This window comes from Electrona antarctica, assembly GCF_951216825.1.
Source record: "Electrona antarctica genome assembly, chromosome: 15".
NCBI lineage: Eukaryota > Metazoa > Chordata > Actinopteri > Myctophiformes > Myctophidae > Electrona > Electrona antarctica.
The window spans coordinates 37,273,591-37,295,474 of NC_136796.1; the positions used below are offsets into that span (position 1 = coordinate 37,273,591).

At 42.3% G+C, this 21,884-nt stretch overlaps 1 protein-coding gene across 3 annotated transcripts in view; it reads right to left on the reverse strand.

Moving 5' to 3' along the window:
- The window catches only part of ppp1r9a (protein phosphatase 1, regulatory subunit 9A), a 91,034-nt gene that overhangs the window by 30,564 nt on the left and 38,586 nt on the right, over positions 1-21,884 (reverse strand). For all 3 annotated transcript variants that reach the window (XM_079523163.1, XM_079523162.1, XM_079523161.1), the window contains exons 4-6: positions 21,429-21,549; positions 13,937-14,041; positions 7,275-7,410 (exon numbers count right to left, since the gene is read on the reverse strand). In XM_079523163.1, coding sequence (XP_079379289.1) covers positions 7,275-7,410; positions 13,937-14,041; positions 21,429-21,549 — 362 coding nt within the window. The remainder of the gene's footprint in view (positions 1-7,274; positions 7,411-13,936; positions 14,042-21,428; positions 21,550-21,884) is intronic.

The following is a 21,884-nucleotide window of genomic DNA, read 5'->3' on the forward strand; positions in this document are numbered from 1 at the left end:
AAGAAGAATACGACAAAGGCTGGGACGTTGGGACAGTGAGTATACCATATTCCCTTTTTATCTTTTGTCTGATATATGTGTTTTATTTCCGGTTACAATTAGCAAAAAATGTTGTGACCTATCCTTTCCCCCATTTCTGTTAACAAGATTAAGTGATAGGGTTCATGACACGTCATAAACACGGTGTTTTAGGAAAGACAGAAAGTATACAGTGCTCAGACAATGAGCCATAACTTTCTTTTGGGAACATATTGAAGCATTACACAACATACACTTTACAATACATACAGTACATTATATTTACATTCCCAGGTACCCAAATCGGATTGAGAGGATTTGGATAGTGGGTAGGTAATACAACAAGGATCCCACCTTCTATTAATTATCCCTAAGGTACTTGCATGTGAGCTCCTTCTATTGTCACAATAGAAGGAATAGTTGAATAGTAGTATAGTAATAGTAGTAGTAGTAGAAGAATAGTTGTTAGACAATTTGAAAGAGCTCTTTATTCAGATCGTGTTTCTTGTTCATAATATTCTATTACAATATGTAATGTGTGTGTCAGTAGGGTATGCTGGTCACTGCAGCAGCAAGCGTGCCATTTTGCATTGGCTGCCAGGCCCCAGAAACACATTCAGCAATGATGCTTAATTAGTGGGTTAGTAGGCTGTTTAATGAACTGCAAACAGAACAGAACCCTCCAGCCATCCATCCACATTATCCATTTATATTCCTTACATGAAATGTATCTGCCGTCTAACTAGTCAGTGTCTGACTATATATATATAGCTGCGGGTGGCATATAATGATGCTCTCAGAATCCTGCTGAGGCTCCCGAGGTGGACAAGTGTTTGTAAACAGTGGTGTTCCTACTCTGGATGCTGTTATCAGGAATCTAATGTACAGTTTTATGATGAGGTTGAATGACAATGGAATCATAATGACTTTGACCATGCTTAAGAAGAGCAGAATCAGGTACTCTTCCTGTTTCTGGAAACACTGGAATGTCTGTATGTTTTTTTAATTTCTGTTGTATTGTCCTTTGTATTGTTGATTGTTATGGCCCATGTAGTGTGAAATAAAGATTGATTGATCTCACTGCTAGACCGAGGACGCCTAATGACGTCGGTGTCTACTCTTCCCTGTTCCCCATGTTGTATTCTAAATGCCGTTTCGGGTGGCTTGTAATACAAAAAGAAATATGTAGATTCCACTGATGACTTGGCATATGACCTAGTTTTGTGGAGGAAAAAAAACATTCACTCTCAATTTTAACTCGGCAGGTGCAATTTCTTTAGTGGCCAGAAAGTAGGACAGGAGAGGCAGAGGAGAGTTTCGGTCTCAGTCTCCCTTTCTTTGTTTTTACATTAGATCGCATTAGTGTATTAAGTGAATAGGCAGGAAGAGACACAAGATTGATTCAAACCCACATCGTCATGATTAGCCGTGTGCCGCCCCTTGGTGGTACCATCCTTTCAAGAGCTGGGCAATTAACAGAAAATACCATACTGTATTAGGTTGATGAATCAAGATCGTTATATATATATTTTTTCTTACATTTCACATGAATATATTTTAATAGATTGATTTTGAAATAATCGACTAAATTGATTGGTCTGATTAGATCACTGAACCTTGTAAAATTCTTTGTTCAATGGTGGAGTACAAAAAAAAAGACAGTGTCTTGACGCGTTGAGCTTATTAACGTCAATATATACTTTTTTTTCTCTCCATAATCTTTCACTAATCGTAATCGAAACCAAAAGTTGAAAATAACTGACATTGTTTTGAAGTCCTATCGCCAAGCCCTAATCCATTCTAGTCCATACTGTATATTTATCTTCCTCTTCTGCTCGTCCCGTTCTCTGCCACGCCCCCCTCCCCCCAAGTGTTACCCTTAGAGTATATATGAATAGAGACGGCACCGGATTTCTCCTCCCATCCACTTGCATTAAGTTGCTCAAAAGCGCATGAGGCGCCCAGGCGGTGGCGTAACCGTCTGGGCACCCGACTGGTAATCCAGTCGCAGTGTGCCGTGGGTTCGACTCCCGAGCCCGACACAGCCTTTACTGCATGTCTTCCCCCATCTCTCTCCCGTTTCCTGTCAGCCTACTGTCTGTCCCTTCAAAAAAAAAAAAAACAATAAAAGGCGTAAGCCGCAAAAAAAATATCTTTAAAAAAAAGAAAAAAGCGCATGAGGCGATTTCACTCAGGAACAGAGTGCATTCTGGGATATGGATTGGACCCATATCGTGAACGCGCTGGCCGTTGACTATCATTGCACGCGTTCACGTGTGAAACAGCGTTCACGTATGAACGTGCGCAATGATAGTCAACGGACCAGCGTGTTCACGATATGGGTCCAAACTGCAATACCAAATTCGGCCACTATGTCCATTTGGCCTCAGGGTTTCCTCCGGGTGCCGTCTCTATTCATATATACTCAGATAGAGGTCTTTAGGCCTGATTGGTTTGTCTGGACGGTCATCAGAGAATCCCATCTCCATTATTGGCTTCCCTGTTGCCTGGGCAACAGCATTCTACGTTCCACCCATAGAGTATATATATAATAGAGACTGAACTAGCGCGAAGCTCCGCCCCCCCAGCTATTCATGTCAGTGGAAGTTGCTCAGTGGCGTTTTGAAGCACCCGGAAGACTGCCGGAAGTCCCTCCCAGGACCTCAACTTTGAGGTCCTGAGTGACGTAGGGCAACTGAGCGCTCAACGTTAAAGCCCAGCTGCACGGGGTTTCCCGGTCATGAATCCACGGGTCCGCCTGTAGTCCCTCCTCCTACCACTAGGACCCAGAGCTTCAACGTTGGAAAGTCTGCCTGCCCCCTTGGTTCCACCACGGGCCCCATTTAGAGGAGGCGGGGTCAGCAATCGTGGAGGGGTGGGCTATAAAAACAAAACAATTTGCATGTAATACATGCATCACTTGCTAGCGAGCACATGCATGATGAGGAGGAAAGCGATGGTTTAAGCAGGGGAATGCTCACCGTGGCTGTCTGGAGGTTGATGATGTGAACTATGAATACGTAATATGGGATATGATATGTGCATAATGGTTCACACTGATTTGTAGAGGGGAGGATGATGTGATAGGACCTGTCTTCTGGGAAGAGAGAGGAGAGAGAGTGGGAGGTGTGTGTGTGCGTGCGTGCGTGCGTGCGTGCAGTCTCCCCATATGAGTGCTTGCTTGGCTGCACACATAAATCTGCTTCCGTCTGTGTGAGCACATACTGTACAGTATGTATTCTAACAAATGCGTACATTTGTGTCTGTGTGCTTTGTTATGGGCATGCTTACACACAAACATGCACACATGGTTCTTGCATGGTGTTTGGTGTACAAGTCTATGTACGGTATAAGTGTGTACTAGCAGCTGTGCATACACGAGCATGTCCAAGACGCTATGTATAATGGTGCATGTGATAATGCACACACACAAGCATGTACACATCTGTGTGATTCTGTGTGTGTTCTCATGTATATAAAGAGCTATATGCTCTCTTGAGACCCAATTCCCAATACCAGTCTTCCATGCATAGATGCTGCTGTCGGGCAGAAACCTTGTATGTCCAAAACTGATATTTTTCAGGAAATGGAGAAAAAAAGAATCTGTGTTCGAATAAATCGAATGTAGTTAGTATGTAGTCACAAGCTTTTGTTAATAACCTACTTTTCATTGGTTCAATATTTAAAAAAAAGAATAAATGCAGATCTACATAATCACAACACTTCACATCGTGCTGTGAGCTTGTAGATCGGCTATTGTTGTCGACACTGTTGGTTAACTCTTTTTTTGCGAAGTACGAATATATTCGTACCCCCCAGCTATGGGACGTTATCAGCCAGGTACCCCTTATATAATAATAATACCTGATGATCATGTGTTAGGGTGGAAAGAATCACGGCACTCCATCTTTTTAACAAAGTAAAGAATAATAATAAAGAAAAAATATATATATTATGTGGAGATACAAGGTGTCTGCCCGATAGCAACGAATCCTTGAGAGCTTCTTCTAATACGTATTTATAGAAATATTAATATTGATGAGTTCTCATTATTGGCCCATAGATCACTCGAACAGCTTCATAATTGTTTACCCAATGGACGGGTTGTATAAGGATGTTATGGACACTTTGGTGTTCTGAGGCAGGGCAGATTCCTTATGTCCCCCCCCCCCCCCCCCCCACTCCACAGCGCCCTTTATTGATGTACAGATATTTATGGATTGGTAATGTTGACACAGTTAGAATCACTTCTCTGCACGAGTCTCTGTGCAAGATACTGTTCATTCGCTTCAACTGTTGCGAGCGATTTGATTAATAAACAAAGCTAGTTATTGTGAAAAAACGAATCCATTATTCATAGGGTACACCGTAATGTGTAAATCATCAATGTATATTTAAAAAAACATGTTTTTTTTGTGTGTGTTATGAATAATAACCCATTCAGGACGGGAACCCCTTTTGGTGTTTTAAGCAATATGTTATACTTTAGCAATTGAAAAACGCTTGTAGATCTGCTATTTTCAGTGTAAAATGCAGCAGTGTAAAATGACTTATACTGGATCTTTTGTCCACTAGTCCCTTCCTAACATTTTAGTCTAGTTTTGTTGATGAAATTGTCAATTATATTTAGTCATCAAAGTATAGCTTAGTTTTCATTTAGTTTCCATTTAGTTTTCGTCAGTGAAAAAAGGCAGTCGGCGAACATTTTTTGTCATAGTTTTAGTCGACCACATCAACACTGGTGTCATGCAGGGGAAATAAATACCTTTCGGTAGAAGCTGCTACCCAGAAACAGGTTATTTGAATAAACTAATAGCACATTAATAATGGCAGATCGAAGAAGGTGTAGCCGTCAGTTCTGTTGCTGTTGGATGGTAAATGGGCAATGCATATGATTCCAACTGGTCACTGCGTCCAACTGTTCATTACCATTCCACTATTTTGAGATCCATGCCAGCTGTCTTAAATTGGCATGAACATGACTTGGAATGCGATTGCTCTGTCTACACAGTGGCCAAGATTAAGTGTGCCTCAGGGTGGGTTAGGGTTAGATTTGTTAAATACATGAACTAAGCCTTGTTTTCTGTTTATTTACCTACGGAACGGGGTACGATAATATGGGCTAGTTTAAGAATACAGAAGAGGCATTTTCCCCTCCAAAACCCGAGAAAAAAAAATCTAAATGTCATGGTTGTTTCATAAGATTAGGTTCGGCACTTGGGCGATAAACAGGGAATATAATACTAATGTGGTGTCACTGGTGTATGAAGTTGTTTGTGGAGCTGAAGTGTCTCTCACTATTAAGACTCCAGTCCCAGTGACCCAGAAGTATGCTCCTGATTTTCGATCTAATGAAAATGCCTAATTAACTTCAGCCCTGGGACACAAGGTGAAGGAATGAACATGAACTACCTGTCAAAATAGAATGCCAGTAGCTATCTGGACACTAATGGAATGGAAACGAGAACCAATCTGCAGGAAAGCTCTCCATGCACTGTGTTGGACCCTGTTGTCACTCATTATCTCCACTAGAAGGCCGAGGGGCAGGGGGAGATGTTTTCTTTTTTTTTTGCATGATTTTTTTTAAACTTGAATTTATGTGTAGGTCAATGGCAGTCAGAGATAGGGCTGAAGCCTTGTCCAAATATGGTGTCAAACATGGTGCCATTTTTGACACCATACACAGCCTGATGGCAAAAATGGGAATTCCACCCAGCTTGGTGGAGATGTACCTGTGTGTGTATTTATATATTCAAATGCACTTTTCTAACTGGAAATAAATTCACGATTGTTCTGTTCTGAGATTCAGATTTTTTTGGAGACAGACTTCCCATTTTGATGTCCTATTCCTGTGCATAATTGACTCAACGTAAGTCACTTTTTATTTCCTTTATGTATCCTGCATATAGTCCACTTGCCAGAATGTGAACCCATAGGCATGTTGAGTACTCTGTGATTTATACGTTTGTTTACCTCGGAGTCACTGACACTAAAATCTGATGTTTTATTTTTAATTTTTTCTATGAACCTGTGACTTGACATCCATACTGTTATAAAACCAAAATAAAAAGATTTTGAAAAGAAAGAAATGTTGAGTATGGGTCCCCGGCATGTAGAAACTGCCGGATGATAACTTGCATATGTTATGCAATTTTTCATAATTGGCATAATATGTGACCATATCATTAACAACCTATAAGGAAAGAAAAATCGAAATTTCATCATGCTTTAAGTAGCATGTGACGTGTCAAACTATGGGGGTTACATGATGCTGAATCCATTCCAAGCATTAGTTTTGCACATAAAACACTCCTTGGGCTAAAATGGCCATAGTCGTCATCACAAATGTGATGATGTCAGCAAGTGGCTATGGCTGTTTTTAGCCCAATGAGCTAAAAACGATGACATCGCCACGGTGGTTCTTCAAAGGTTAGTGAGATCTAGGCAGTCAACGGGGCATTGCGATTAATTAATTCCGCAGTCAAACTGTTAAGTGAAGGTGAGGGCCGCATGTGGCCCCCGGGCCACCAGTTGCCAATGTATGAACTAAGTATCTAGGATTTAAGTGGTTAAAAGATGTATAAAAATAGATAAAAGTGTGGAGTACAGGTACAGAGATAATAAGACATGCAGCAGAGTCAGCACAGCAGCCTAGCAGCCAGCGGGAGGAAGCTGTTTAACCCATTTAGGAAGCAGACGAGATTCTACAAAATGTCTTCTAGGTTTTCTGAATAATCTATGTTTCTATATCAGTGGTTCTCAAACTATTTCATGTCAAGGAACCCCAGAATTATATGTATGTGGCCGCTGACCCCCATCTGAAAATATGTTGTTCCAGGGACCCCCCCACCACCACCACACACGTTTAAGGCTGCATTGACAGAGTGGTCAAAACTCCTACTAAAGCGATGTTTTTTCCCAACTCAAAGTACAATCTCCGTCCAGATGGCATTATTGTGAAGTGACGATTGAGGGGGTGGTCAGGGTCATTTGCTACTTCCAATGCTAGGCTTGGAGGTGGAAAGGTCAATGATTTTGGAGGCAGCATTATGTGATGCTGGTAAGATTGTATTTGTTGGACATGGTAAGTAAATTGTATATGTAAACGTATGTTTTCTCATGTCAATAAAGCCCTTTGAATTGAATTGTAAAGAGTGAAAAGGAAGGGACTAAGGACACAGCCTTGAGGGGTATGCAAAATTAGCCACCCCCCCCCCCCCCCCCCCCCCCCCCCCCTATGTGGTTCCTTGTCTTACCTCATCGTCATCAGCATCGTACTGGGCGTATTGCTGCTCCAGCAGCTCCCGCTGCCTCCTCTCCTGTTCCAACGTCTGCTGGATCAGAGTGGCCACCTCGCTCTGCTGGCCCGGACGCTCTCGGCCAATCATAAACCTGCAACACCCACACACACACAGCTGGACAATCAGCATACAAGCATACATACTTGTTGCTAGAGATACATACGGTCATCTTGAAATGGAATCGTTTTGCAATGTGAATAATCAATGTAATCAATACTAAGTACTTGTGCATTGTATTTAGCAATTTTAAGAAGAAAAAAAGAAAAAGATGGGTTTAATTACTTTTCTATTCCATATAGCTACAATTGGTCTATCGATAAATGTGTGTATTCTCTGTGTTCATGTCAAGGTGTGGGTTTGTTCATATGTGTTAAAATATAATGTCCATCTATTTGCCAGAGAATCACTGTGTTTACTTATTTATATCCATAATAATACATCTTTAAATTAAAACCTGCACTATCCACAAGTTTCACACATATTTCATGTATTTGCTAAATAGTTACTGTATCAATTTAAAATCATTGAATTGTATCGTATCCGATATTCCCTCTAAGTTTTCATTGGTCTGAGCGCAACTTGAACAACTACTGAGCAACATATGTGACTAAATTTGACTGAGGGACTGCCATTTGAATCATAGCTTCAAATTGACATATTGGTTGTTCAGTTTGGCCCACCAGTTTGGGAGATATGGCTTATAGAGTAATGTCTTGCAGAAAACAGCGAGTTGAGAAAACAGGCATGAAAGGTTCACTTCTGTGGTCTCTAACATTACACCTAGCTACATGATACATGTCGATTTCAGCTCTGACACTTATTTCAGAATGCTCCAGTATGTTTAGAGTCTGCCTGTGCTATAAACTCATTTTGAAAAAAAGATGTTTTCTCCTCTGGTGAAAAGCTGGAATTTGCGCGATGGCAGACTCTGTCAAATCTGGTCACATATGATGAGCACACTTTGTACATTATGCTCATGTTATTGCTTATTCAAACCCATAGAATGAAGTAACAGTTGCATTACTTTTAATAAACTGTAGGCTATAGGGGCAGTTACATGAAAAAATAAAAAAGCATATCCAATATTATTCAGTATTATAGCTATCTGAACACATGTAGAGGAGTAAATGTTGACATTATTCCGCGCACGGGCGCACGTAATCAATATGGTCCATGTATCGTATCGTCAACCATGTATCGTGATACGTATCGCATCGTTGTTAAAATGTATCGTTACACCCCTAGTAGTGAACTCAAATGGACATGTGCCTTTTACTAACCACAAAGCCCTATATTCTTTGTCGGAACACAAATAGTGTATTGTGTGAGCTTGTAGATAGGCTATTGCACATGATACTGTCGCACGGCAAAGTATAAAATAGGTTAAGTGGTTGAGAGAGCGGTGTCACGTCTAGTTCAACCTCATACAATAACGGACCATTGATTTTTTTTCTCTGTTATTTCAGGAACACTTTCCTCAACACAGCAGGGGTTCTGTAAGTGTGCTGAGGTATGTGTGTGTGTGTGTGTGTGTGTGTGTGTGTGTGTGTGTGTGTGTGTGTGTGTGTGTGTGTGTGTGTGTGTCTTTCATGGAGTATTTGTGACACAGAGAGGGAAAGAGGGGGGGAGAGAGAGAGAGAGAGAGAGAGAGAGAGAGAGAGAGAGAGAGAGAGAGAGAGAGAACACACACGATCCAATCAAATGAATTCAGCTCTGAAATGCTGCTCCAGATAATTATAATGGCTGTTGTGGAAATGCCTTCCGCTCCAGTGGAAGAGTTCCCTTTGAACTACATGTCAAGTAACAAGCAAGTATGCTAGCGAGAGTTTACTGAAAATGACAGAGAGGGGGAGAGAGAGAGAGAGAGAGAGAGAGAGAGAGAGAGAAAGAGAGCTAGAGTGAAAGAGAGCTAGAGAGAGAGCCAGAGAGAGAGAGAGAGAATGAGAGTGAATCCTGACCCCCTTTTTACCAACTAGCTAGTGATGGCTCCTCATGGGAATAGTACAGCAGGGGTCTGAGAAGCAGCTAGCCTGGAAACAGCCATTTAGTCTCTTCCCTGCCTCCCACTGTGCTGACACACACACACGTTTCCAAGAGCAGAGCCCTGGCTTTGCTCATAAACCCTTTTTCTTATTCAATTCATAAAAAGTGCACAGTCGGCAACATCTGTTAACTCTGAGAGTGTAAAAAAAGTGGACCCATTTCCACATTCACTGAGAGTTAATCGAACTTGTGCGATGTGAAACAAGGCTTCAGGGCTTCAAGGCCCTCAAATCAAATCTGTTTGAGTGATTCTTCTGAAAGAAAGTGCACAGTGACACCATGGCAAATAAACCAGCTAATGTACAGTAACAGGAACATCCTGGGATCCGTTCCTCTGCTCTGCTCTCACTTCCCCTCTTGTAGCCTGGAAACCAGACCAATCTGGCCGTGCCAGGCCTCTTGTAGCCTGGAAACCAGACCAATCTGGCCGTGCCAGGCCTCTTGTAGCCTGGAAACCAGACCAATCTGGTCGTGCCAGGCCTCTTGTAGCCTGGAAACCAGACCAATCTGGCCGTGCCAGGCCTCTTGTAGCCTGGAAACCAGACCAATCTGGCCGTGCCAGGCCTCTTGTAGCCTGGAAACCAGACCAATCTGGCCGTGCCAGGCCTCTTATAGCCTGGAAACCAGACCAATCTGGCCGTGCCAGGCCTCTTGTAGCCTGAAAAACCAGACCAATCTGGCCGTGCCAGGCCTCTTGTAGCCTGGAAACCAGACCAATCTGGCCGTGCCAGGCCTCTTGTAGCCTGGAAACCAGACCAATCTGGCCGTGCCAGGCAGTGTTGATTTTGTCGACGAATACTATGCTTACCAGCTTTTGTTTGTATTTACATTATTCCTCAAAGATATGATGACATTATGTTCTCTCTGTATGCCAGGAGGACCTTTTAAAAGGTGAGTTCTCACAACAGATCGGCTGTGGGGGAAGGGGTCGTCTCTCCGAGGGACTGAACACAGTTCTAGATTGATTCACTTGGAAGTCAGGGTTAAATCTAGTTGAAACTGCAGAACTAGGACAGTGGGCCATAAATCCTCCAGTGAGCGGAAGGAAGGAAGGAAGGAAGGAAGGAAGGAAGGAAGGAAGGAAGGAAGGATGAGGAGGAGCAGCAGCAGCAGCAGCAGCAGCAGCAGCAGCAGCAGCAGCGTATGAGAGAGGATAGAGTAAGATGCAAGTGGATGTTAAGTGAGAAAAGAGGCAGAGAGTGAGCAGGGTTTGATAATAATACCTTCGGGCAGAAGAACTATTACTCTGCTCTGAGTGGTAGCTGGGCACAGTTAGCATGCACACGACTGCTCTGCCATTACCTAACCTTTGTTGTTGGATACATTTGGTCTACATTTCCATGCTGTATTGATGTCGGTACCATTAGGAGAGATAACAGGCATTTCTGAAAAAAATCATTAACATGGGGAAGAAATGATTTTTCAGACCTCCAGTTCTAGGAAACACAGAATGGGGGGACTTTTTATTATTTCCACACAACAGCTCTAAGCTATATTAATGACATAGTAAAATGTTGAAAATGAGTGGAATTCCCCTTTAAGTACACTACGACAAGCGATCAAGCGATACACCATTTTAAAGCGGATTTTCATGAAAAGCAACGATCAAGTCGGCGCAGTGGCTCTTCAAAGGTTAGTGAAAACTAGGCAGGGAGATCTGGATCACGATTATTATTTAATCCCCACAGTCAAGCTGTTAAAAGTCCCAGATCGCCTAGGACCCCTTATAGTTTATAATGCATCCAACATCTCTAGTGTTTATTTTTTTATCGGTTCTTGGCGTCTCCGTTGCCCGGCAACGCTTTGCTTCCGTGTTGTGACGTCATTGAATATTTTCCCTCCGTCCACACTGTCTTTAGCGACGATATTTAGCGACGTGTTGTCGTGATCATACGGAACATCCATGTTTTAGGAGCTCAATAAATAACTCCCCGTGACCTTGCAGTACTACTGTATATTAGCGCTTCCCCCGGAAATGATGGATTGTTACTTCCGGTTCACCAAATCAGCTGGTGGCTCTTCAAAATAAGGGCGTACGGCTGAAGAGCTCTATGGTGGGCACGGAAGCCACTAAACTTGACCTTAACCTATTTTGGGCGGGAACCCCTTTTGGTGTTAGCATTATGTTATGCTTTAGCTATTTAAAAATAGCAGATCTACAAGCTCATAGCGCGCCACCGAGTGGCGCGCTACGAGCTTGTAGGTCTGCTATTTTTGAAAAATCGAAGAACGACTGACATAGAAACATAGCTTTTTCAGAAAACTGTCAGGATGTAGAAGACATTTTTAGAATCTGATCTCAGGTCAAAATGGGTTAAACGTTGAGCTCAAAGAGTTAAGTAAGTGTACTTGGTTACTTTCCACCACTGCGATGCAGTAGATGGCCTTCACATCACCACCTGTCATTCTGGCTCAGGGAGTGTTCAGGGTTACAAAAAGGTAATTGACCACCAACTGTACGGATTATTTAATGGCAATAAAACAGCAGTCTCAGCACACAGTAAAATCCTCACCGATAATTTAACTCTGAGAGAGTGAGACCCGTTAAGTCCATTTGTATTGATTGATTGATTGACAGTATGCAGAATGGGTACATTTCAAACGAAGGCACAAGTCAATACAAAAACTGTCCAACAGGGTCCACCATTTTCTAACTATTCTAACTCTTGGACCTTGAATGAAAGGAACCCAAAAGGAACAGTGAGGTTGCAGGGAGTAGACGTGAAGAAGGTGGACGACTTAAAGTACTTAGGGTCAACATTTCAGATCAATCGAGTGTGGAAAAGAGGTGAAGAAACGAGTGCAAGCAGGTTGAAATGGTGGAGAAAAGTGTCAGGTGTGATGATGTGTGATAGGAAAGTATCAGCTAGAATGAAAGGGAAGGTGTACAAGACGGCGGTGAGACCAGCTATGTTGTATGGTTTTTAGACTTCAGAGACAGTCGCACTGAGGAAAAGACAGGAAGCAGAGCTGGAGGTAGCAGAGACTAAAATGTTGAGGTTCTCTCTGGGATGGATAGGATCAGGAATGAGTATATCAGAGGGACAGCGCATGTCAGATGTTCTGGAGATAAAGCCAGAGAGGCCAGACTGAGATGGCCTGGGCATGTACAGAGGAGGGATAGTGAGTATATCGGTAGAAGGATGTTGAGGTTGGAACTGCCAGGCAGGAGGCCTAGAGGAAGACCAAAGAGAAGATTTAAGGATGTAGTGAAAGAGGACATGAAGTTAGTTGGTGTGAGAGAAGAGGAGGCAGAGGACAGGGTGAGATGGAGGCAGATGAGATTTGCTGTGGCGACCCCTGAAGGGAAAAGCCGAAAAGAAGACGGAGAGCATTGTGCATTTCACTGTGCACTCTACAGTGGATTGATAATACATAAGGAAACTACAGATCACATCTGTTAAAACAGGAGGGCAGAAGCAAGACACGCAGAAAAAAGAGAAACAGTAAACTGAGAATCCAATTGGATCAGAGAGAGCAGAGTTGATTTTGTTGACTAAAACTATGAATAAAAATGTTCGTTGACTACCTTTTTTCACTGATGAAAACTAAATGGAAAATAAATGAAAACTACGCTATTGCGACTAAATATATTGACAACTTTGTCAACAAATAAAAACTAGACTACAATATTAGGAAGGGACTAGTGGACAAGAGATCCAGTATAAGTAAAAGACACATTTTACACTTGGTTCCATGCTGAAAATAACATATCTACAAGCTTGTAGATCGGCTATTTAGTGTAAAATCAGTCATTACCACGGCATCAAGGCCCGCCAAAACACATTTTAGTCGACTAAATCAACTGTCGAGAAAAACTAGACTTTAACACTAAAACATTCCAGGTGACTAAAATGAAGTGACTAAAACTAAATGAAAACTATTCACAAGACTAAAATCTAAATTAGCTGTCAAAGAAAGAAATGGAGAAGAATGCACAACTCCATTCGCTGCCAAAACAGGAAAACAAGTATACTGATAACTCAAAAGAGTTGGATAATGAGTCTTCTCGGTCATACGGCCAAGAACTGGCTTCCCCAAATCAAAGCCTTCCTGCCATGCTGTGTGTCTATTGTCTGGCTCTCTGCTGGTTTTGGCTGCCAAACACTAGACTAGACTCTTCTAAAACAACACAGGAGTCTTTAGTCATGAATGGCCCTCTCTTTACCATAACTTCAACTCATTTCAGTTATTGAGATGAGGTTAAAAGGTCTGCCAGTTCTCATTGGCACTCTGTGACAGGAGAGGGCACGGCTTCTTAATCCGGCTTTTCACGCTGTAGCTCATACAGTATGAATGCCATGTACAATTTTACAGTAAAAAAACAAACAAATTATGAAAGATATGATGTTCTTATTATGACTGACCTTATTAAACAATAATGTATTTGATCTGATTCTGTAAAGAGGCCCTTCAGTGTCTTCATGAAAAGTGAACCCGTCTGTAGCTTTAAAAAAGAAAAATAAGCTACTTAAGGCTAATAGTTTAACACTGTTTAATTGTCTGAAAATGCGTGCGTGCGTGCGTGCGTGCGTGCGTGCGTGTTGTGCGTGCGTGCGTGCGTGCAACCTTACCGGACTACTCCCGCTGTGTTTCGGAGGACCGAGGCAGCGAAGCTCTGTGTGACTCCCACCAGACTGGTCCCATCAACCTCCACAATCTGGTCGTTGACTTTGATCCTGACATGCAAACACACAAAGGACAGCCGTCATTAGTAAGCTCCATACATATATGCGATTGAACAGCAGTGGTTTTCAACCCTTTTCATACTATTAGATATTCTATATATTATTAGATATTACTAGACCGGTGCCCGGCTGTAGAGCACCGAGTCTGTAACGATGGAAGCTGCAGATCCTAGCCCCACCCGGCTATGCAATACCTGTTGTACCCGTGTCAGAGTACCTGTTCCACCCATCTGTCTGTGTCCCTTTTATGCCCATATATGGAGATTTCTGTATCTCTCTCTCTGTGTTCCTTTATTTCTATATATGGAGTTCTGTGTCAGGCATGACCAAATATGGAGAGTGATATCAGAACAGGCCAGCTCCATATATGGACCCTGGGCAGGGGCCCTGTCCAGAGCCCGGGCAGAGGCCTCTTGTTGCGGTTCTGGACAACCGTGGGTCCGACCGACTCGACACCGGGCACGGCATCTTTGTGGGGGTGTGAACTGAACTCTCAAAGACCAATTTTGCTTTATTTCAAACGAGTGGTGAATTGAATTAATAACCCCATTTGTGCCCAAGATTTTGAGTTGACCATTTATTACATTATTTTGTTGGGGTTTTGTTATTTGTTGATTTTCGTTCTGAATATTGAATGCCACTTGATGCTTTTGTTTTCATTGAAAAGTAAATAATGTTGTAACCTAACCCATGCACCCTGGTTTCAATACAAATACTGTTCCAATCTAACACACAATCTTTATCTTTTATTGAGTCCTTTGTTCGTTTTCCTTGACACCACCTGGCTACACAAAAAAGGAGAGGCTAAGTTCCTCTCTGGTAGGTACACGCCTGCCTGGCACCCCAAATAAGCTACTGAGGAAACCGTTACAACGTGCATGTTGAATTTGAAGTCGGTGGGGCGAACGGTTCTTGGGTTACGTGGATTACAGCCGTACAGACAGAGACATTTTTAGATAGATACACAATATCGATACTGTACTACTGTATCATCCTACAGTGACAATGGAAATGTGATCATTATGATACTGCCAAAATACATAATTAGCAAGAAATGGAATACTCTTATACGCTTCAGGCTTTTTCAGAACGATACGGGGAAAACCACTGCAAGAAGTATGCACATAACAAATGAGCTGGCCTATGAAGAGCGTCACGCAAAACATTCCATTATTCCAGTATTGCCTTACCTACAGACAAAGGAAAGCAGGCTCAAAGGCCTTTAGGAGGGCTAATAGCGACATGGAGCCATGGAGTCTAAGCATACTGTTAAGATCCTGCGCATTATGGGTCCGTTGCATACCGGACTAACTACCTCTAAACCCACAGCCACAATACTAGAGGGAGCGTGAACAACAATCTGGTACCACCCACCCTCAAAACAAACATGGGTCAATTCTCCTTCTACAACAAGGCCACCCAGGCGTGGAATGCCCTGACCCCCTCCTCCCTAAAAAGAAATGCAGATCACCTACATCTTTAAAAACAGGCCTGAATATCCACCTTAAACAGGTGATCACCCCGCTCCCCTTCCTTTTCCCACACTGTGCATAGTTTTTTTCCCCCCTGAAATGTTTTTGATCTTTTGTTGTTATTAATGATATTGAATCTTGTTGTTATTCTTCATGTCATGTCTATGAATTGATTGCATAGGGCCTAATGGAAACAAGACCGCTTTTGAACTGAGTGTTTGACTGTACTCTGTTGCTGTTTTTACATTTATGTTCAATAAACTATTCAATCAATCAAAGTACTCCACACAGTGGATGAATTAACATTGAGGATTTTACTGTGTAGCACATTGCCTCAGGCAATGTGCTACACATAATATAATACATAATAATATTCATGTATTCATGCTAATGTTTAATATTAATGTTCAGGTAATCTGACATTAAAAAGGACCATAATGTATTGTGACATGCTTGAGTTAAACTTTGTATTCTGTGTAGGACAGTTAAATCTCAACCCCCCTCATGCTGCAGTGCTGGCAGCAGGCAGAATGCTAATCTGTTGCAATTAAGGCTCTGAAGTCTGAATCAATGTGATTTTAAACATAATGAGCCAATTCATCAATAATTAGACAATCAATGGTTCAATCAATCAACTGTTCAATCAACCAATCTATCTCTTTCTAAGGCCAATCAAGGAGAAAGTAGAAACTAGCTGCTTTTTGTTTGTGCACCCCCCAACCTTCAGTTCAACCCACACCCACAAGATTTTGAGCACTTGTGCGTATGCTGCCTTGCTCAGTGTCACTAAGTCACTTTGCCATGGCACTTGGCGAAGTGCAGATGTCTTCCTATCCATGAACTGTTCCATACATGCACAGGGCGTGCAAATCGGGCACATCTGCAGACAGTCGCCCTTCGCTTTGGACTCGACACGCTCCCAGCATGCAGCAGTGTGTCAGCGTGTGTGCTTCAATCTGCCCGTGGCGTTGAAAACACATCAGGCACGGGCTGTCATGTGAATGTACACAGATATGTCAGACTGACAGGTGGACAGAAGGAGAGAGAGAGAGGTGACTGCCAATCAGCTGCAAACTCAATCACATGGTGACCTTCACAGGAACATGACTCTGGCTGTATCTTAATCTGCTGCTGTCTCTCTGACTGATGGAGGGGGAGAGAGAGAGAGAGAGAGAGGTGGGGGAGAGAGGTAGGTACCAAAAACCACAGCAAAGATATATTACCCTTTCCCCCTTGACTCTAGTCTCTACCCCTACACAAAAAGGTCATCAGCAACAGACATCATAATGGTACAATGCCCATTTGTCTGCCTCTTAGAGTGTGTGAGAGAGTGTGTGAGTGTGTGAGTGTGTGAGAGTGTGAGTGTGAGTGTGAGTGTGTGTGTGTGTGTGTGTGTGTGTGTGTGTGTGTGTGTCTGTGTGTCTGTGTGTGTCTGTGTGTCAGACCATTAAGAGCTCTGTAGCGATTGAGGCAATGATGATAGGAAATTACATTCTTTCTCACCTCCCCCCTGCCCTTCTACCAGCTTACAGTACCAGAGAGGAACCACATGTCTGTTGTGTTTTTGTTGTGTTGTGCATGTACAGTACATGTATGTTATTGTGACCTGCAAAACCTGTCATTCAGTCCGTCCGGTCGTGACACACTCCATATATGGCCGTCTCCATATATGAAGATCACGTCAAACCCTGGATAGCCATACATGGAGAAGACTGGACGGTCACCTAGATCACCTGTTCTGACATTCCATATGTTGATCCTTCCCCACGCGTCCTTCCTCTTCGATGTCTCCCTTTGGACTGATAACTGTCCATCCAAACTCTAGACGAGCCTGCCCCAAAGTTATTAGCGCAGCCGTGCTCGGCAGCCGGCCAAAACTAGAGTTCTCAACAGGCCCGAAAATTAAGGACCGGCCCTACCAGGGCCCTAACTGGTTACATTATGTTGTGTTGTTTTGGTGCATTGTGGTCTGGTTTTGTGCCATTGTGGTGCGTACGAGAGAGTGTGTTGTACTGTACGCCTACTTGCGGGGGGAAAATTGTTTTCTCTTAAATGTTATAAGAAAACAAACAGGAAATTCTTCGTGAGGAAGTGTGCACAGGTCTGCTGGTACTCAATACACGGCGATGGCGATCTCCACACACTATTATTGCTACTGAAACGTTCCCATAGGAAACGACTCCAGTACATTATGGTTCATCATGCAGACACAGAGCAACACAGCTGTCATAATGCACTGAGTACTTATATACAGTAGCATATTTAATCTGTGAACCTGAGAGAGAGAGAGAGAGAGAGAGAGAGAGAGAGAGAGAGAGAGAGAGAGATTGGAGCAGAGGAAGCTAACCCAAAATGGCCTGCTAGGGAGCCGTCATCACTTCCATATAACCCCAGCTTGAGTGCTCAGAGTGTTGTTCACGGTTGACTATATAAACAAACCAGCATGAATGTGCGCACAGCGGCACACAGGAGGAGTGCAAATTCATAGCCTGCTCTTTCTCTCTTTTTACCCACAAGGCACAAAACGGGGACAAACATATCGCGTGACTGTCTGGCAGTGTCTCTCTTTTATGTTTGTGGATGTGCCGCTCCCTCTTGATCCCATCCTGAACTCATGCTGCTTAACTCATTCTGACCTGAGATCAGATTCTAAAAATGTCTTCTACATCCTAACAGTTTTCTGAAAAAGCTATGTTTCTATGTCAGTTGTTCTTCGATTTTTTTTCAAAAATAGCAGACCTACAAGCTCGTAGCGCGCCACTCGGTGGCGCGCTATGAGCTTGTAGATCTGCTATTTTTCAATAGCTAAAGCATAATGGTTTAATGGTTTACATGGTTTAAAAATTAGTAAATTACCTCTCTGAGAGACATCAATGTGTTAAAGTTGGAACTGTAAAATCAGAGTTCCTCCATATATCTAAAGGAGTACCCCAAGGCTCGATTTTGGGTCCCATACTGTTTATTATATATATCAATAATACTGTAAATACATTACAGACCTGTAATATACATTTATATGCTGATGATACAATCTTATATTGTTTCTCAGACTCTGTGGAGAAATCTACTCATATGTTGCAACTTGCCTTTGATGTTTTCCAGAAATCATTGCTGGACCTAAAACTGGTTTTAAATGCTGAAAAGACCAAACTTATGTTTTTTACTAAGAGAAGAGCTTTAAATGAAAATGAGCCTCAGCTATACACCTCAAATGGCACCACCATTGAACGAGTACCTTATTACAAATACCTCGGGATCTGGCTGGACGAGAAACTTACTTTTAACACACACATTGAGATTTTAGCAAAGAAATTGCGAATGAAGCTTGGCTTTTTTTACCGAAACAGATCCTGCTTTCCTTGGCCTACTAGAAAGACACTAATTGAAGCACTTTTCATCTCCGCTTTGGACTACGGGGACATTATATACAGAAACGCATCAGCTACCACACTTAAAATCTTAGACCCAGTTTACCATTCTGCCCTCAGATTTATAACAGGCGACAGCTATAACACCCATCATTGCATACTGTACAATAAGGTTGGTTGGCCCTCCCTTGCGACAAGAAGAGACCAACACTGGTTTTTATTTATCTATAAAGCTCTAATTGGGAACTCACTCTTATTTAAACTCTCTTTTACAATGGAAAACTATTTCTTATCATACACACTCTCAAGATTATTTGATGCTTGAGACAATACATACCTCCACTACTTCTGGAAAATCTGCTTTCAAGTGCGCTGCCCCACATACCTGGAACACCCTACAAACTTCACTAAAGTACAGCTCTCTTCCTTCTCTATCACTTTCAACTTGATATATCAACGTTGGTAAATATCAACTGTACCTGTTTTAATTGAGTTGATCACTATGTAATGTTCCTTTATTATTACCAGTAATTTACTTTATTCATTTATGTTTCGTTTTCTTTGTCCCCCCCATTGTACATTGTTGATGTGTTGTAATCTCGGCACCACTGAAAAGAGGGTTTCAGACCTCAGTGTGTTCTCCGAGAACTAAATAAAGGTTGAAATGAAATAACATAATGTTAACACCAAAAGGGGTTCCCGCCCAAAATGGGTTAACTCATTCTGTGCTAAAGGCGACATTGGACGACTTTTATTAATAGTCCCAGTGTGCCTAGGACAACATCGAACGACCCATTCGTTTATAATGCATCCAGCATCGCTAATATAATTTGTACCGGTTCTTCTTGGCGTCTCCTATGCCTGGCAACACTTCGCTTCCGCATTGTGATGTCATTGATTATTTTCCCTCCGTCCATACTAATCTTAGCGACGATCTTTAGCGGCGTTTATCTCGGAATTGAAGCTCGGATTGAGGTGATCATACAGAACATCCATGTTTTTAGGAGCTCAATTAAAAATCCCTGCGACCTCGCGGTCGACGCGGTATACTGTAACAGCGCTCTGACGAAAACGAAAGCAGCTACCGAGAAATGATTGATCGTTAAAAGCGTGGCACAGAAGCGGCTAAACTTGACATTAAGCCTTCATCAGGGAAGGCTTAACGGCCCAAACGTTTGTTTCCTGTCTTAATCTGCTGCGTCCAAAATAGAATATTGGCACTTTGGCTATCAGTGTGTGTGGCCACTTTCTTGTTTTTTCAGTTTAGCTCCTGTGGGCCGGCCCAGCTACAAGGACTTTGGTGGGCGTAATAGGGCTTTAAGCAACTAGTCGACTATTCAACTAGTCGACTAGTAAATCCACTAGTTGACCTTGTTGGTACTAGTTGACTAGTTGATGAGAAAATAAATCCTTGTTTTTGTAGGCCTCAAGATCAGCTAGATTATAGTTATAGTCACCAATGCACACAGTTTTTAAATGTTCAAATATACATAATAGGTATAGGTCTAGTTAAACAACTAGTCGACTAGTCAAACTAGGAAACTAGTAAAAATCACTAGAAGTGAAAGCCCTAGTGCGTAAGCATCCTCGTGCATAGTGCTTAATCTGACAAGGACTGAGCATGAAGAAACCATGCATGTTTGGTGAGCTGTACATGGAATATATACTGTACACCAGTGGTTCCCCAACGTTTTAGCCCGTGACCCAAAACAGAAATTAAGACATTCTTCCGGGATCCAACCTAGCAAAAATAGCAGATCTACAAGCTCACAACGTGCTGCTTCGCGCAGCATTATGAGCTTGTAGATCGGCTATTTTCACTACTTATTTTCTTCAAATGTATGGAATTTCTTAATTTCTTATGGAAGTTACTGAAAAAAAATCATTGAATTTTGGTTTAATTCATGAAAAGTTTTGCTTTTTTGGGAATGTTTTTTGAAAATGTTTTGAAATAATAATAATGTCCGCGACCCACAAATGGGTCCCGACCCACTGTTTGTGAACCAGTGCTGTACACCATCTAAAACCGATAGACAGAGGCTTGTCACTACGACCACAGCCATTCAGAGAACAGCTCTCACCCACTGTAGATTTCGTCGACTAATACTATGAAAATAAATGTTTGTCGAGTACCTTTTTTCACTAAAACTCACGAAAACTAAATGGAAACTAACTGAAAACAAAACTAGACTAAAATGTTAGGAAGGGACTAGTGGACAAGAGATCCAGTATAAGTCATTTTACACAGATCTACATGCTCACAACGCATTGCGCTTGTAGATCGGCAATTTTGTAAAAATCTGTGTAAAATCTGTCATTACGACGGCATCACCAGGCCCACCAAAACACATTTTAGTCGACTAAATCAACTGTAGATTTAGTCGACTAAAACCTTATGATATTTAGTCGACTAAACTAGACAGACACTAAAACATTCCAGGTGACTAAAATGTGACAAAAAAAAGGAAAACTATTCAAGAGACTATGACTAAAACTAAAATCAAAATGTGCTGTAAAACTCAACACTGCTCTCCTCACCTGTCATCCCTCTCTGCGGCTCCGCCCTCAATCACAGTCTTGACGAAGATGCCCAGTTTCTCGAGGCCAGCGTCGGCCCCGACGCCCATCCCGATGATACTGATGCCCAGGCCATCTTCATCTACAAACACAAATCGGACAAAAAGGACAAATCGTATAAGAATTAGATCTATTTGTGTGTGTGTGTGTGTGTGTGTGTGTGCGCGCAACGTTTCAGGGCAATCAGTCCAGTGGTGCCAGAGATTAGCTGCTCCGCCCATTCCGGACAAGAAAAGATCATGAAATGAACATTTCCCCAACATAGGGATGCCAAAGTTAACGTGGTTAAATTAATACTGGCAATTAGCTGGATGTGTGTGAGTGGGTACACCCATAGATGTAAAAAAAATAGATGCCTCATTGGCCGCTGCAGTTCGTTGGGGCGATGTGTGTCGACGGGAGGGGCGGAAGAATTTA